This window comes from Chiloscyllium plagiosum, chromosome 8 (assembly GCF_004010195.1).
Source record: "Chiloscyllium plagiosum isolate BGI_BamShark_2017 chromosome 8, ASM401019v2, whole genome shotgun sequence".
Classification (NCBI taxonomy): Eukaryota; Metazoa; Chordata; class Chondrichthyes; order Orectolobiformes; family Hemiscylliidae; genus Chiloscyllium; species Chiloscyllium plagiosum.
In genome coordinates this window covers 92,617,202-92,633,974 of record NC_057717.1, presented here as the reverse complement: position 1 = coordinate 92,633,974, position 16,773 = coordinate 92,617,202, and the positions used below count along the sequence as shown (strand labels likewise).

Here is a 16,773-nt window from a genome sequence, read left to right as displayed (position 1 = left end):
ACCCTCACCTTAACCTCCTTCCACCTATCGCATTTCCAACGCCCCTCCCCCAAGTCCCTCCTCCCTACCTTTCATCTTAGCTACTTGGCACACTCTCCTCATTCCTGAAGAAGGGCTCATGCCCGAAACGTCGATTCTCCTGCTGCGCTTTTCCAGCAACACATTTTCAGCAAATGCCTCTTAAACATTGTAACTGTCTCCACACCCACCACTTCCTCTGGAATTTCATTCCACACACGACCCACCCTCAGTGTAAAACACGTTGCACCTCATGCCCTTTTAAAGTCTTTCTCCTTTCACCTTAAAAGCATGCCCCCTCGTCTGAAATTCCCCCATCCTAGGGAAAAGACAGCAGTCATTCACTTTATTGATACCCCTCATGATTGTATAAACATTTATAGTCACCCCTCAACCTCTTACCTTCCAGTGAAAAAAAATCTCTGACGAGAAAGCAGACTTAACATTTCAGGTCCAGTGACCCTTCTCCAGAACTGATAGTAACTGGGAAAAGGTTGGTATGAATGAGGAAGGAGGAGTAAACTACAGGCGGAGACGGACCCCAGAGACAGAGAAAAACATTTGGAGTGACAAAAGAGTTAAAGGTCAACTTGGGAGAATGATTGGCTGCTAATGGGGACCATTAATGGCTGACAATGGGTTGTTTGTGATGGCGGCCTATGTGATGACAAGGCCTGGTGTGTGGGGGTTGTGGTAAGGACACAGGAGAAGGTGCTCAAATCCCAAAATTATTCAACTCAATATTGAGTCCTGAAGGTGCTCTTCTTCCAGCTTTCACTGAGCTTCGCTGGAGCACTGCAGCAAGCCTGAGACACAGATGTTGGCCAGGGGTCAGGGTGGGGTGTCAAAGGGGCAAGCAATTGGAAGCTCAAGGTCGTTTTGTGGACAGAGTGTAGGTATTCTGTATTGCATCTCCCTGCTGTAGAGGAGACCAGATTGTGGACAGTGAATACATTAACTCGAGTGAAGTGCAGGTAAATTGCTGCTTGTTTTAGCAATCCCAGTCATTTCTGCATCCAGTATACTTTGCCCTTGAGTAATCCGGTGTCACTGAGATCTTAATATATTCCAATTTGAACAGGATCTAACTCCAGAAGATCTACTGTGCGTTCGCTTGAGTGTTGAAAATTGTTCGAAGGTTTGGACTTCAGAAGGCCGCGAGGTGTATCTTACAAACAACACCCACATTGGTTGCACATTCCCAGAGTTATCCACATTCACCGTACTGAAGAGGATACAGTCAATTGAGGTACAGGCTGTGCTCTGGGTTTGAGTGGGTGGAGAATCAGGGAGATTTGTTTCTAACACTGACCTGATTTGCCTGCTTGTGTCAATTCAGCTGACACTGGATAGAGTTCCCATTTTGACTTTTTGAAGTCTGTGCCAGATCTTCAAAAGCAGCTTTCAATTCACACCCCTGTTCCTCTGCCTGTTGTCTCCCTCCTGTATGGATCCAGCTCCCTGTTGAAGGTTCCTCTCGGTTCAGTTTCCCTCTCCCCTTTCAGACACAGCGTTTCACCTTTATACTGACTTGCTGTCTAACATAACCAGGAACTCCCTCTCACAGTCTACCTGTGTCGCCATTTTTGGGAAATGTGCACTCAGCTGCCTTCCCGCCCCCCCCAGTGTGTGCCAATCATTCACCCTCATAAACAGAAGCACATTGTGGTCAGGAGCAAATCCAGAGCACTCCCACTTCCTATCCACTTCCGATATCCCTCGGATCATGAGGAATCTGTCTCCCAGCCTGATGCATCTTCAGCGATGGAGTTGCCACAACTCACTGGAGTAAAGGATTCCATACCTTCTCAATCCTTTGAGAGATGACATTCCTCCTTGTCTCAGTATTAAGACGAAAGGTCAGTGCCTGGCCCTGAGGATGTTCCAGATTGGCCAAGCCAGTGAAAACCAATTCACCATGTCCCCCCTTCAGAATCGTGACCATCTCAATAAGATGACCTTTCAATCCTCTGGGGCTTTAGAAGTGGAATTCAACTAATCTCCCTTCACAGACCGTTGCTAGGGACCAGGTGGCTTAGCTGGTCATGTGGGTGGCGTGGGTATGGAATGAGCTGCCAGAGGAAGTGGTGGAGGCTGGCACAATTACAACATTTAAAAGGCATCTGGATGGGTATATGAATAGGAAGGGTTTAGAGGGATATGGGCCAAGTTCTGGCAAATGGAACTATATTAGGTTCGGATATCTGGCCAGCATGGACGTGTTGGACCGAAGGGTCTGTTTCCGTGCTGTATGACTCTGTGACTCTATGGCTAACTTGTCAACACAGTCATCCACCAGCATGGGTTCGATTCCCGAACTGGCTGAAGTTACCACGAAGGTTTGTAACCTGTTCCCCTCTGACCTGAGCTGTGGTGACCACCACCACCAGTCATCTCACTCTCTAATGAGGAAGTGGGATGATGGGACTTGGATATCCCAGGAACCCATGCAGTGACCTTTGCCCCACCAACTCCAATGGAAGGATATTCTTAGAGATACTAGAAAGCAACAGTCATTGTCATAGACACGGAGAGCTGTACAGGACCATTCGGCCCAACCCTCTGTCTCTCCCTCTGTCTCTCCCTCTGTCTCTTCCTCTGTTTCTTTCTCCCTCTGTCTCTCTCTCTCTCCCTTTCTCACTCACTCTTTCTTTTGGACTCTCTCCTTTTCTCTCCCTCTCCCTCAATGTCTCCCTCTCCCTCACTCTTCTATCTCTCTCCCTCACACTCAGTCTCCCTCTTTTGCACTCTCTTTTCCTCTCCCACTCTCTCTCACACACACTTGCTCTCCCTCATTGTTTCTTCCCCTGTAGCTGACCCTATGTGTCATTTGCACTGAGGGCCTGATGTCCCCACCGATTAACCTGGCTGTTGTCTACCTGTTGTGTTCTGTAGCTGCCCTCAGATATTCTGGCATTGTTAAAAGCTGCACGGTTCACTAATCCAACTCTGCCTTTGGCTGCAGAATGCTGCCGAAATCCTCTCCTCGTTTCCAGGCAAAGCGCTGTCATTCGATGAGGGGAATAAAGCCGAAGTCTATGCTATCATCACGCAACACCTCACCCAATTAGAAGATGCTGCCCAGATGATGGCGGCTGATGCGGTCACTCAAGGAGAGCTGAAATTAGTCTCAGACATTCAAGGTAACCTCATCGAATTCAAAACTCTGCAAGACGTGCCGGTAATTGGGGTTAGAGCTTCAATGGCCGGAATGGACATGATGGGCTGAAGGGCCTCTTTCTGACCAGGGAGACCAGAACACCAAGGGCTCACTCCCTAAGGATACAGAGTAGACCATTGAGGACTGAGATGGGGAGAAATGTCTTCGCCCAGAAGGTGTGGAGCCTGTGGAATTCTGCCCCCCCACCCCCCCCAACCTCAGTAAGTGGTTGAGACCAAACCCAGTGAATGTTTCCAAGAAAGAACTAGATATAATTCTTAGGGCTAAAGGGATCAAATGGATGGAATTAGGAACAGGGTCAGCCATAATGGTATTGAACGGTGGAGCAGGCTCAAAGGCCTACCCCTGCTACTAGTTAACATGTCAACCCCCAAGTAACTGGGACCCTGGAGTAACATAGGTCAAACTGAGTAAAAACAGCAGATTCCCTTCCCTATCACCATGAATGAAGCTAAAGAGATCCAAGGGTTTGAGGAGGAAGTGGGAACAAGGCACGGAGTTGGATAATCAGACATGACGAGTGTAGCAGGGCTGAGCGGCCTACTCCTCCTCTTGTTTCCTACATGGATATGATTCTGTGTTGTCAATCAACAACATCCCAAAATCCTTCTGAGCCAATAATGCCAGCTTGGTGAAGGAAGCAGAAAGGCTGAGGCCTACAAGACCCGACAGACTGCAAGGAGCCAGACGGTGTTCACTCTGGGTTGGCGGAGGGCTCAATGTTTGGCCTGGACTGCGGCTTGGCCTTTCTCCCCAGAGTGCCGTTGTAATTCCTTACCACAACCTGAACCCTTGAGGACCCATTTCGGCTCACAGACACTCCCCGCCTCACGACGGCTGTCAAAACACAGGACCACGGTAACCCCTTCAGACAGGGACCATCAGAATGGCTAAAACTGAGCTTCTTCCCAAGAATACCCCAAGTGAGGCCTGCAGGAGGATGGGCAAGGGCTCACTTTGTACATCCACGTGCCCCACCCATAAAGGGAGCAGCTTTGGTGAAGGTAATGTGCAGTGATAACCTGAGGTACCTTTAGCTGTAACACTGTCGGAATCACCCTCACCTCGCAGTGCAGCGGCTGCAGGTTCAAGCGCCATTCTAAAGGCTGGTCTACGTCCGTCCTGGGAGACAATCTGGTGCAGGCCATTGAGCCCCTGCTACACTCCTCATGGCTGATCATCCAACTCTGTGCCCAGTTCCCACTTCCTTTCCGTACCCTTTAATCACCTCAGGTTCATTAATGGATTCAAGGAAGAAAACCTGGTCTGACCTGTACATGACTTCAGGATCCCTCTTTTAAGGAGAGATGGTTGCATGGTAACATTCACTGTAGTACCACTCTCTCATCAGGGAGAGAGAGAGAGAGAGAGAGTTAGACAACTGTTGATGGTTCAGTCTAAGTGTCTTCAGGTGATGTTGAGGAAGTAAGAGTCTTTGTGGTAACCTCAGCCAACACAGGGATTGAACCCACGCTGTTAGCATCCCCTTGCATTACAAACCAGCCAACTGATCCAATCAACTCATTCATGATGAGTAACCCAGGCCAAGGCTCCAGATACAGGTTCTCAAATCCCACCATAGTAGCTGTTGCCGTTTATATGCAAATGTCAAATCTGAAATGATAAAACTGCTCTCAATTCATGATGACCATGAAAACCAACGCCAAATGTTGTAGAAAACCATCTGGTTAGATGATGCCCAGTGAAAATCTGCCATCCTTAACCTGCCGATGATATAGAATGTAACAACTATTCCCACCAGCCTATTCCACAGGTTATAGATCATGTTTAGTCAATCTTTCTCCCTCCTTTGCTATACTGAGTCCCATTCCCAATCGGCGATCAAAGACAAGGAGCTTAAATATCAAGGAAATCTGGATGGGTTGAAGGGCCAGTTTCAATCCTGTATATTTGATGTAAGTGTGCTGTATTCAAGAGCAAAGGTCTGTTTATGATGGTCATCTAGAGTTAGAGCAGACCAATGGGAATGGACACTTACGATGAACAGGGATAAGAGAATTTGATCTATCATCCTGCCCTCCCTTAACATCCATTTGAGGCCTGGGTCATGAGGTTCGTCCTTAAGTAACTCTTGAAGCAAAGCATTGGTGTTCTCATTTTGTTCTTCTCATGTCAGCCATCGTGTCTCGGGGCCTTCCGAGGCCTTAACGGGTCTTGCTTTTGGGGATGGGTCAGTTCTACTGTGTTTAAATTGGCAAAGTGGGCTCTTCCTGGTCTCACTTGGAGGTCATCTCCATTAAATATCATCCCATCTGGTAATTGAGAGATTCAAAGTTAATTTCGATCAAGGCATGAAGGGAAGGAAAAGGGTTTTGAGGTAAATGGGGAGAAAGTGGGCAAACGTGATTGGGACTGTATGGGGGACGAGTATTTTGGACAAATGGGTGAACTGATTGAGTAATGCAATTCTAAGGTGTTTCCACACAATAATCTACCGATCCTGTTGCATTTTGTTTTCCAGAACTCACAGTTCAGGCATTGCCAATAAATAGTTCCCTGAGTGGAGAAGCAACATTATCGACTGTAACTACACACGTGACAATACCTTGGGACACCGTGAGGGGAAACCAAACCTCTGGTTAATATTAACCTCTGCTTGAAATATCCAACATCGAGAGCAAATCCTCTTCATTGAGGGACCGTCTCTCCTCACCAACCTGCGTTGGTTTCAAAACATGATGTGGAGGTGCCAGTGTTGGACTGGGGTGGACAAAGTTAAAGATCACTCAACACCAGCTTCGAGTCTAAGAGGTTTATCCAGAGGCACTAGCTTTCGAAGGGCTCCTTCCTCATCAGGTGGTTGATGAGGGGGCAACGCATTGAAAACTAGTGCCCTCAGGATAAAGCCATTGGACTATAACCTGATGCTGTGTGATTTCAAAACGTGTCGCGCAAGATATTTCCATTCGTGGCCTGATTCCCAAAAGGGCCTCTTTATCGGAATAATCACTTCCAAATCCCATAAGGAATTCTGGAGGATTGTCCACATTCAGAAGGTGAATTATGCTTCTCGGCCCATTGAGTCTCCACCACCATTCAATAAGATCACGGCTGATCTGATCATCCTCAACTCCACTTTCCTGCCTTTCCCCCTGAACTCTCGATTCCCTGAATGATTAGAAATCTGTCTCAGCCTTGAGTGATCTTAATGACCCAGCCTCGACAGCCCTCTGCGATAAAAATATTCCACAGATTCTTTCTCCTCCGAGGGAAGAAATTCCTTCTCCTCTCTTTCTTTAAGGGGTGTCTGAGATGATGCCCTCCGGCCCTAGAGTCTCTCACAAGGAGAAACCATCTCTCCCCATCACTTGTGCATTTCAATTATGTCACCTCTTGGGATTCGCCATTTGAATCTTCTCAGGGCTGTTTTAGAATTTTAAAATTAGATTCCCTACAGTGTGGAAAACGACCATTTGGCCCAACAAGTCCACACCGATACTCTAGAGAGTAACCCACCCAGACCCATTCCACTACCCTATTACTCTACATTTACCCCTGACTAATGCATCTAACCTACACATCCCTGAACACTGTGGGGTAATTTAGCATGGCTAGTCCACCTAACCTGCACATCTTTGGACTGTGGGAGGAAACCGGAGCACCCATTGTCTCCAATGCCAGTAAATTTTTCCTTAGATTACTGTTCACGGTATTCCAGCTGTGGCCTAGCTAACACCTTTGCACAGTTTCAGAAAAACCTCTCTACGTTTATCCACCATTCGCTTTGAATTCCATCGGCCTTTCCTTTTACCTGCTAAACCTCAATGTTAGCTTCATGTGATTTAGGCATGAGGAATCCTGGATCTCTCTGTGATGCAGTTTTCCATTTCAATAATATTCAGCTCCTCTATTCTTCCTGGTAAAGTTTGGAACCTTACGTTTGCCAATATTATATCCCATCTGGCAGGTTTCTGCACATGTCCTTAATCTATCGATAGCCCTTTACAGTCCCATTAGTGTCCCCCTCACCACTTGCCTTCCCACCTACACGTGCCATCAGCACACCTGGCTGTAGTACTTTTGCTTCCCTCATCCCACTCATTCATATGAGAGATTGAGTAGACTGGGATTATACTCATTGGAACTTAGAACATTCGGATGTGTGGGGGGGGGGGGTTGATGGTGGAATCTTAGAGAAGCATCTAAAGTTATGAAGGGAACAGATAAGGTGGAAGCGGGGAGGTTGTTTCCACTGGTGGGTGAAACTAGAACAAGGGGGCATTGCCTCCAAATAACGGGGAGCAGGTTTAAGATGGAGCTGAGGAGGAACTTCTTCACCCAGAGGGTTGTGAATCTGTGGCAGTCCCTGCCCAGGGAAGCAGTTTGAGGCTGCCTCGTTGGATGTTTTTAAGGTGAAGGTAGATGTTTGAACAGGAAATGAGTTAAGAGTTAGGGTGAGAGGGTGGGGAGGTGGAGCTGACTCCATGCAAGGCTCAACCATGATCTTATGGCGGAGCAGGCTCGAGGGGACGGATGGCCTACTCCTGCTCCCAGTTCTTCTGTACAAATCGAAGAGTAAATCAACAGATAAAGCGTGTGGTTCCAAAAAGAACAAAAGGCTCTGTATTTGAATTCAAACTAAAACAGATGACCTGATGATGCAAATCAGTACGGTCTGATGTCGGTTTGTTCTAGGTGTGCTTTTGTGTTGGATACAGTGTAAATGTCCACCCTCCTTTTATAGGAATCGCCTGCGTAGCCACCATTGTTCTCAAGGGCTCAGAATCTGGAATGGACGCTGACCATTTGGGAAACAAATACAAAGCGAAGCCAAGGCTGGTTTCTGACGTACTGACCATCAGTATCAGTGGCTTCAAGAAAGGGAAGCTCTCCACTCCCGTCAGCTTACAGTTTACACAGAGTGAGGTTCGTTATGCTCTGCTCCACCGTCACTGAGAATGCGTCCGTGCTTCCTGTGTGATTCCACGTGCATCTATTGATGTGATCAACAGAGACGTCCGTGTTTTCGACCGGAACATGTTCCAACCCATAGTTCCAATTCAACATGTTCCAAACCATTAAGTTATCCAGGACAGATACACCGTGGTGTTAGAGACAGAGTAAAACTCCTCATCAAACACTCCCAGGCCAGGTACAGCACAGGGTTAGATAGAGAGTAAAGCTCCCTCTACACTGTTCCCCATCAAATACTCCCAGGCCAGGTACAGCGCAGGGTTAGATAGAGAGTAAAGCTCTCTCTACACTGTTCCCCATCAAACACTCCCAGGACAGGTACAGCACAGAGTTACATACAGAGTAAGGCTCCCTCTGCATAGTCCTTTTAATCCCTCCCAGTTTACAGTTGATGAGTTGGAGATGCCGGTGTTGGACTGGGGTGTACAAAGTTAAAAATCACACAACACTAGGTTATATCCAACAGGCGGCACGGTGGCACAGTGGTTAGCACTGCTGCCTCACAGCGCCAGAGACCCGGGTTCAATTCCCGCCTCAGGCGACTGACTGTGTGGAGTTTGCACGTTCTCCCCGTGTCTGCGTGGGTTTCCTCCGGGTGCTCCGGTTTCCTCCCACAGTCCAAAGATGTGCAGGGTCAGGTGAATTGGCCATGCTAAATCGCCCATAGTGTTAGATAAGGGGTAAACGTAGGGGTATGGGTGGGTTTCACTTTGGTGGATCGGTGTGGACTTGTTGGGCCGAAGGGCCTGTTTCCACACTGTAATGTAATCTAAAAAAAAATCTACAGAGGTTCAATTGGAAGCAATTAAACCTGTTGGACTATAACCTAGTGTTGTGTGATTTTTAACTTACAGTTGATGAGGACACTATCTGCATGGGACGTTTTTCTTGCAGTGTGGATGAAATTGTACCCCAGCCCTAGAGGAACAAGTGTAATGGCGAATGGGGGGGTTCAGTAGGGGGGGAAACGTGAAGAATTTGATTTTCAACATCACCAACATTTTCCCGAATCTATCTCCTCCAGTGTTACAGGGAATGTTCAGAATCCCGGGCCTTATAGAGAGGCAGCTTATTCCAGTGCATTGAAGTGCAACTCACTGAATCAAATCCCCCTTTCACTTCCTCTTTACTCCATCGAGAAATTAAATGCAAATTCCGCAGGGAAGTACAGAGCGGGTAGCTGGTGGTTACAGCTTGGCCAGTCTCCGTCTCAGCCATTAATCCACCGTTTCTCCTCAATGATGTCCCCACACAGACTGTGACCACCGTCCTCCTCGAAAGTACATCCAGGCAAGCTGGCATCAGAGAGCTACCAGCCTCTTACGTCACCCTGCCCTCTTCTCAGACCACCCTCAGTCCCCACTTTGGGGGTCTTCAGCATTTAAATGTTGCAGCTCCGAGATGGTTATTGCTTGGCCGTTTCTGCCATGATGGCCCAGTGGCATTACCGCTGCACTGTTAATCCAAAGACCCTGACAATGCTGCGGCTTCGAATCTTGCAGATGGTTCAAGCAAAATCTGAAATTCAGAGCCTAATGATGACCATGTTGTCAATTATTGGAAAAACTCACCTGTTTCACAAGTGTGAAGGAAATCTGCCATACTTATCTGGTCTGGCCTACACGTGACTCCAGACCCACAGCAATGTGGTTGAGGGTTGGTGAGTTTGAGCTCCAGGGAGAGGCTGAATAGGCTGGGGCTGTTTTCCCTAGAGCATTGGACACTAAGGGGTTTACAGAGGTTATAGAGGTTTATAAAATCATGATGGGAATTGATAGTTTCAATGGGTCTTTGTTCCAGGGTAGGAGAGGAACATGGGTTTAGTGTGAGAGGGGAAAGATATAAAAGAGACCTCAGGGGCAACTTTTTCACACAGAGGCTGGTGCGTGTATGGAATCAGCTGCCAGAGGATGTGGTGGAGGCTGGTACAATTACAGCATTTAAAAGGCATTTGGATGGGTATATGAATAGGAAAGGTTTGGAGGGATATGGGCCAAGTGCTGGTAAATAGGATTAGATTAGTTTAGGATATCTGTTTGGAGTGAAGGGTCTGTTTCAGTGTTGTACATCTCTACACCTCTATGAGTCTTAACTGGTTTCTGGCCAATAAACGCTGGTGATGCCCTCATTCTGTGAATGAACAATAAAAACAGGGTTGCTTTGTGAGCTAGGACAGCCAAACCATAGTGTGCATCCACACAGGATGCTTTAGAGGGGACATGGACACCCATGGCTACTTGCTGATTTTCTTAATGTGGCCTCCTTTCTCCTGCCAGCCTCTGGGGTTCAGTTCAGTGAGCGGGTCAGAGTGAGGAGGGAACACTGAACATGTCAGGCAGACACTATCCTGTTGTAACATGTGCTGACATCAATGCCCGAGTGACACCCAGGCAAACACACTGTGCCTCATTCCCAGCTAAACTGGCGGAGGGTACAACTGAGAGAGGAGCTGTCCTTGCTGAGCTGAAAGGAGACCACACTCCATCTTAGTTATAATTCTCCAGCTGAGGATCTGTAGCCACTTGAGCCAGGACCCAGAAGTGGGCGGCACTGTAGCTCAGTGGTTAGCACTGCTGCCTCACAGCGCCAGGGACCCAGGTTCGATTCCACCCTCGGGTGACTGTCTGTGTAGAGTTTGCACATTCTCCCCGTTTCTATGTGGGTTTCCTCCCACAGTCCAAAGATATTCAGGTTAGGTGGATTAGCCATGGGAAAGTATCCATAGTGTCCAGGGATATGCCTGGTTAGGTGGATTAGCCACAGGAAATTATCCATAGTGTCCTGGGATATGCCTGGTTAGGTCGGTTGGCCATTGGAAATTATCCATAGTGTCCATGGATATTCAGGCTAGGTGAGTTGGTCATGGGAAATGCAAGGTTACAGGGATTGGGTGGGATGCTCTTCAGAGGGTCGGATTGGACTCGATGGGCTGAATGGCCTGCTTTCACACTGTAAGGACTCTATTAGACCTTCATTCCTGCTCATCCGAGACAGTGGGACTCACAGCCTAATGGAGAATTTGTTGTGCCATTGGAGTGATTACCAGCCAGCCCCTCTCAGCCAGTACAAAGTACTGGGATAGTGCACCTGGACTGGGTACTGGGCTAGATAGACCGGGAACGGCCCGGTTAGCTCTGATGCAGGTACAAATCCCCCACTGTGCTCTGTGATACACACACAAAGTGGAAAGCAATGGGCACATCGATGTTGCTGGAGTACCTGGACCCGCTTCCACTCCAGAGGAACATGAGCAGAGAGCATCAACAGCCTGCTTTTGAACTGTGGTATTTTAATATTGGTCATATTTTACAAACGCGATGCAAAACTCTGTCAAGTGCCAATCCCTCACTGAAACTTTCCTTTCTCTCTGTTTCTGACTGCAGAGTAAAGACCAGACAAATGTCCCCATCTGTGTCTACTGGGCCAGTGCCGCCAACCAGAGCGGCTGGTTATCAGATGGTTGTACGGTTCAAAGCTCCAAAGGGAATCGAACAGTCTGCAGTTGTAACCACCTGACCAGCTTCGCCGTGCTGATGGCACCCACAGAAATCCCGGTACAACCTCCATTCGGTGAAAATGTCTCTCCATCACGTGTGATAAGCAGGAAATGATACCTCTGAATCAACAGTTTAACAAGGGATTGGGGAACCAAGGCTGTTGCATTATTCATTGCCTGAGAATGTACCAACTGAGTATTGGGAAAGCAATAATCAAGATCCAATCCACCCTTTTCCAATCCCTGTGAGCCCCACATTTCCCCACGGCAAATCCACCTAATCTGCATTTCCCTGGAGACTATTGGGCAATTTAGCACGGCCAGTCCATCTAATCTACACATCCCTGGAAACTACAGAGCAATTTAGCGTTGCCAATCCACCTAGCCTGCACATCGTGGACGCTATTGGACAATTTAGCATCGCCAATCCACCTAGCTTGCATATCCTGGACACTTTGGGCAATTTAACATGTCCAATCCACCTAACCTGCACATCCCTGGACACTATAGACAATTTCCCATTGCCAGTTCACCTAGCCTGCACATCCCTGGAACCTATGGGCAATTTAGCATCACCAATCCACCTAAACTATACATTCCTGGATATTATGGGGCAACTTAGCTTGGTTAAAACACCTCATCTACATATCCCTAGACGTGACAGAGCAACTTAGCACGGCCAATCCACCTGACCTGCACACCTATGGATTGTGGGGGGGAGTCTGGAGCACCCAGAGGAAACCCATGCAGACACGGAGAGAATGTGCAAACTCCACACAGACAGTCGCCCGAGGCTGGAATCGAACCTGGGACCCTGCCAACCGTGTCCATAAGAAAGTCTATCTGGGACTAGCTCATGGTACACACACCCCATGAGGGACATCCACGGCAACACCTATGACTTGGGAGTAAAGGGGTTCAATTCCAGTTCACCTCCGATGGAGAGGAGTGATCATGGGGGCATGGGCCGTGGTTCTATTCAGTGAAAAACAGAGATCGCAGCTCTTTAATATCCACACTGGACAGGAAACAGGAAACTGGAGGGTTAGTTGAAGAGTCAGAGGTGGGGGTAGGAGGGACGAGTGAGGTGAGGAGAATTGAGATAAGGAAGAAACCAATACAGTTAAGTGGGGGTCCAGGAAGAGATAGAGTCATTGACTCTGGTCTTGGAGAGGAAGTAGAGTGGGGCTGAAGGATGAGCTCAAAGTCAGCAAGGTAAGACAATCAGAGAGAAAGTGAGGACTGCAGATGCTGGAGCTCAGAGTCGAAGGGTGTGGTGCTGGAAAATCACAGCAGGTCAGGCAGCATCCGAGGAGCAGGAGAATCGACGTTTCAGGCAAGAACTCTTCATCAGGAATGAGGGGGTGAGCCAAGGGGGCTGAGAGATAAATGGGAGAGGGGTGTGGCTGGGAAGTAAGGCGATCAGAGGAGGGCGTATCGGTGATTACCTGTAAAATGCCAAGATGATTCACAGTGTAAAGGGAGGTCAATGTTGGAGACAGGGCTGGCAGGTTCCTGAGCTGCCGGGCTCAGTTCCTCCCTGGGGTAACATCCTGCGGTTTGGATGCTCCCTGCTTCACTGTGTTGTTCTCCCTTCTCTCTACCAGGATTCCCAAGAAAACATCCTGCAAAAAATCACCTATGTCGGAATAGCGGTGTCCTTGTTCTGCCTCCTGCTTTCCCTCATCAGCTTCACCCTGTGTCGTTCAAGTAACAACATTCGGATCACCTTACATACCCACCTGACCCTCAGCCTGTTCCTGGCTGAATTCCTGTTTGTGATTCATATTGACCAGGTCGCCAACGAGGTAAGTCCCCGAGATTTTACACAGAGACATGGGATTGGCTCAGCATGTAGCCCTTGCACTATAGAGGTCAGGTGTGCTTGAGTCTCTCTTGATCCAAGGGTAATTCTAGGAAGAGGGAAAACCCAGGAAAAATAAAGCTAATACTTGGAAATAAATGCATCGGAGCACTGTTTCACTGGTTATTCCTACCCAGTGCAGCATTGGAATAGAATCCCCATCTGTGTGGGAGCAGGCCACTCAGCCCATCAAAGAGCACCCCACCCAGACCGTGTAACTCTGCATTTCCCACAGCCAATCCATCTAACCTGCACATCTTTGGACTGTGAGAGGAAACCAGGGAGAATGTGCTAACTCCACACAGACAGTCACCCGAGGCTGGAATCGAACCCGGGTCCCTGGTGCTGTGGGGCGGCAGTGCTAACCACTGAGCCACCGTGCCACTCACAGGTTGTCTATTGGATAACAGATTCAATTATCTGCCTTTTGATTGTTGGTGGACGATCCCGTGGCTCTGTCTGAACGAGACACTGGCCAACGCTCATCCCTTAACCTCGAACACTCAAAATGTGATGGAAGTTAGTGGGAAGATGGTGGCAATGTCCCTGAACTCACACGGCCAGGCTGATGCCGTGGGGACACAGTTTCAAATCCCAGTGTGCCATCTAATGGAATTTAAATTCAATTAATAAATCTGGAATTATACGGTGCGTGACCTTATAGGTAACTCAAGGCAACTTCCCTGCTGATTCTCGGGAATAATCCGATATCCCGATAGGCAAGCATGGGTGGAACTGCTTTGGAGGGAGATTGGTGACCGTGTGAAAGGTCACAGAGAGTTGGCAGAGGGCACACAGCGAGAGTGCGCCACTCTCACAGTCAGGTAGAGACTTGTTGGGATGATTCCAACACCTCAGCGAGAGACACTCAAACCTGGACTGCGGGGAAGTTGTTCACAGCAGGGTGCCCCTGACTCGGCCTGGCATTTATTGCCCCTTCCCTAATTGTCCTGAGGGCAGTGAAGAGTCAACCGCATGGCTGTGGGAATGGAGTCACATGTAGGCCAGACCAGGCAAGGATGGCAGATTTCCTACCCTAAAGGACTTTAGTGAAGGAGATGAATTTTTACAATCAACAATTGTGATCATTAGAATCAGCAGATGGTGGTATTTGAATTCTCTATTTTAAAAAAAATAGGTCTGGAATTAAGAGTCTCAATGATAACAATGTGCTGATTGTCGCGAAAACCCTATTGAAGGAAGAAAACTGCCATTCTTCTGGTCTCCAAATTTGAGGAAAGACATTCTGGCTATTGAGGGAGTGCAACGTAGGTTCACGTGGTCAATTCCTGGAATGGCGGGACTACCTTACGCTGAAAGACTGAAGCGACTGGGCTTGTATACCCTTGAGTTTAGAAGACTGAGAGGGGATCTGAAAGCGTTGGATAGAGCTCTCAAGGATAGTGGAATGAAGGGTTATGGAGATAAGGCAGTAACAGGATACTGATTAAGGATGATCAGCCATGATCATATTGAATGGTGGTGCAGGCTCGAAGGGCAGAATGGCCTACTCCTGCACCTATTGTCTATTGTCTATTATCCTTACCTGGTCTGGCCTACAAGTGACTCCAGACCCACAGCCAATGTGGTTGATGCTGAACTGCCCCCTGGGTAATTAGGGAAGGGCAATAAATGCTTACCTCATGATGCCCTGGTCCCATGACTGAATAAAAAAGTAACTTCACGCCAACTGGAAATCAAAGTGGAATTTGAGTTCTGGGTAATCGGACATAGAACAGAGAACATTACAGCACAGTACAGGCCCTTCGGCCCTCAATGCTCTGCCGACCTGTGGAACCAGTCTGAGGCCTATTAATCCTACACAATTCCATTTTCATCCGTATGTCTATCCAGTGCCCATTTAAATACCCTTAAAGTTGGCGAGTCTACTCCTGTTGTAGGCAGGGTGTTCCACACCCCCACTATTCTCTGAGTAAAGAACCTCCCTCTGACATCTATCCTATATCTATCACTCCTCAGTTTAAAGCTCTGTACCCTTGTGCTAGCCATAAATCACGAGTCACTGAAACGTTAACTCTGATTTCTCTCCTCATATACTGCCAGACCTGCTGAGCTTCTCCACCCGTTTCTGCTTTCGTCTCTGATTTCCAGCACCCGCAGTTCTTTCGATTTTCCATCTGGTTTTTTGCTCTGAATGAATGGTGGTCGGTCATTTCGAGGTTGATCTCACCCTTTCTTAAAGCACGTGACTCTTTCAGATTGCGTGTAAGATCGTCGCCATATTACTTCACTACCTCTTCTTGGCCTGTTTTGCCTGGATGCTTCTGGAAGGAGTTCAGCTTTACCTCATGGTGGTGAAAGTCTTCCACTCCAGGAGTCTGCAGCGGAAATACCTGTACCTCACTGGCTATGGCCTCCCTTTAGTCATTGTCGTCACGACAACAGCGATTGACGTGAACGCTTATGGGACCAAAACGTAGTAAGTGTAACTTGGCTCATTCATGAGGATATCACTTGAGTGAAACATTGTCTTTAAGGAAGGGATCTATCTTCCAGTTGTTAGCCTCTTTGAAGAAAGAATATTGTACAGATTACAGAAGGGATTTGATTCTTCCATCCGCTGCAGTCATAGGGGATCTGCTCACCCAATCACTGGCTGGCTGTTGACATCTGACTGATGAGATTTTGGAAGATTGGTTGAAGTTGTTATTGGAAAACATCTGATTTTTTTTTACCCCTTTAATGATGGGCTAGCACATTGAGCAACCATGTGCAGGCAGATTGGATAGTTTAGAATGACATCATGGTTAGCACATACATGGTGGGCTGAAGGTGTCTGGGCTACATTATTCTATGTGCTTTGTTATGTGAGAGGGAGTGAGTGTGAGAGTGTGTGAGGGAGAGAGCGAGAGAGACCGTGAGGATGGGAGAGAGGTTGTGTGTGCGTGTGTGAGAGAGAGAACGAGACAGTGTGTGTCAGAAATTGTGTGTGAGAGCTGGAGGTTGTGTCTGTGAGTAAAATTGTGTGCCTGCAAGAGAGTGTGTTGGTGAGAGATTGTGTAAGAGTGTGTGAACATGAGGGAGCGTGTGTTTGTGAGAGACAGTTTGTGTGAGTGAGGGATTATGGGGGTGAGAGTGTGTTCGTGAGGAAGAGTGTCAAAGATAGAGACAGTGTGTGAGAGAGATTTTATGAAAGAGCTTATGTGTGTTTATGAGAGACAGTTTGTGTGAGAGAGATCATGCATGTGAGGCTGAGAAACTGTGCTTGTGAGAGTGTGTGTGTGTGAGAGAGTTTGAGAGAGAAGTGTGCGTGTGTGT

General features: G+C 47.8%; 1 protein-coding gene across 1 annotated transcript in view; it reads left to right on the top strand.

Annotated features, from left to right (window-relative positions):
- Nucleotides 1–16,773, top strand: part of LOC122552353 (adhesion G protein-coupled receptor E5-like) — a 37,077-nt gene that overhangs the window by 696 nt on the left and 19,608 nt on the right. The window contains exons 2-8 of the mRNA XM_043695103.1: nucleotides 1,100–1,267; nucleotides 2,984–3,161; nucleotides 5,682–5,798; nucleotides 7,905–8,086; nucleotides 11,518–11,688; nucleotides 13,238–13,438; nucleotides 15,714–15,934. Coding sequence (XP_043551038.1) covers nucleotides 1,100–1,267; nucleotides 2,984–3,161; nucleotides 5,682–5,798; nucleotides 7,905–8,086; nucleotides 11,518–11,688; nucleotides 13,238–13,438; nucleotides 15,714–15,934 — 1,238 coding nt within the window. The remainder of the gene's footprint in view (nucleotides 1–1,099; nucleotides 1,268–2,983; nucleotides 3,162–5,681; nucleotides 5,799–7,904; nucleotides 8,087–11,517; nucleotides 11,689–13,237; nucleotides 13,439–15,713; nucleotides 15,935–16,773) is intronic.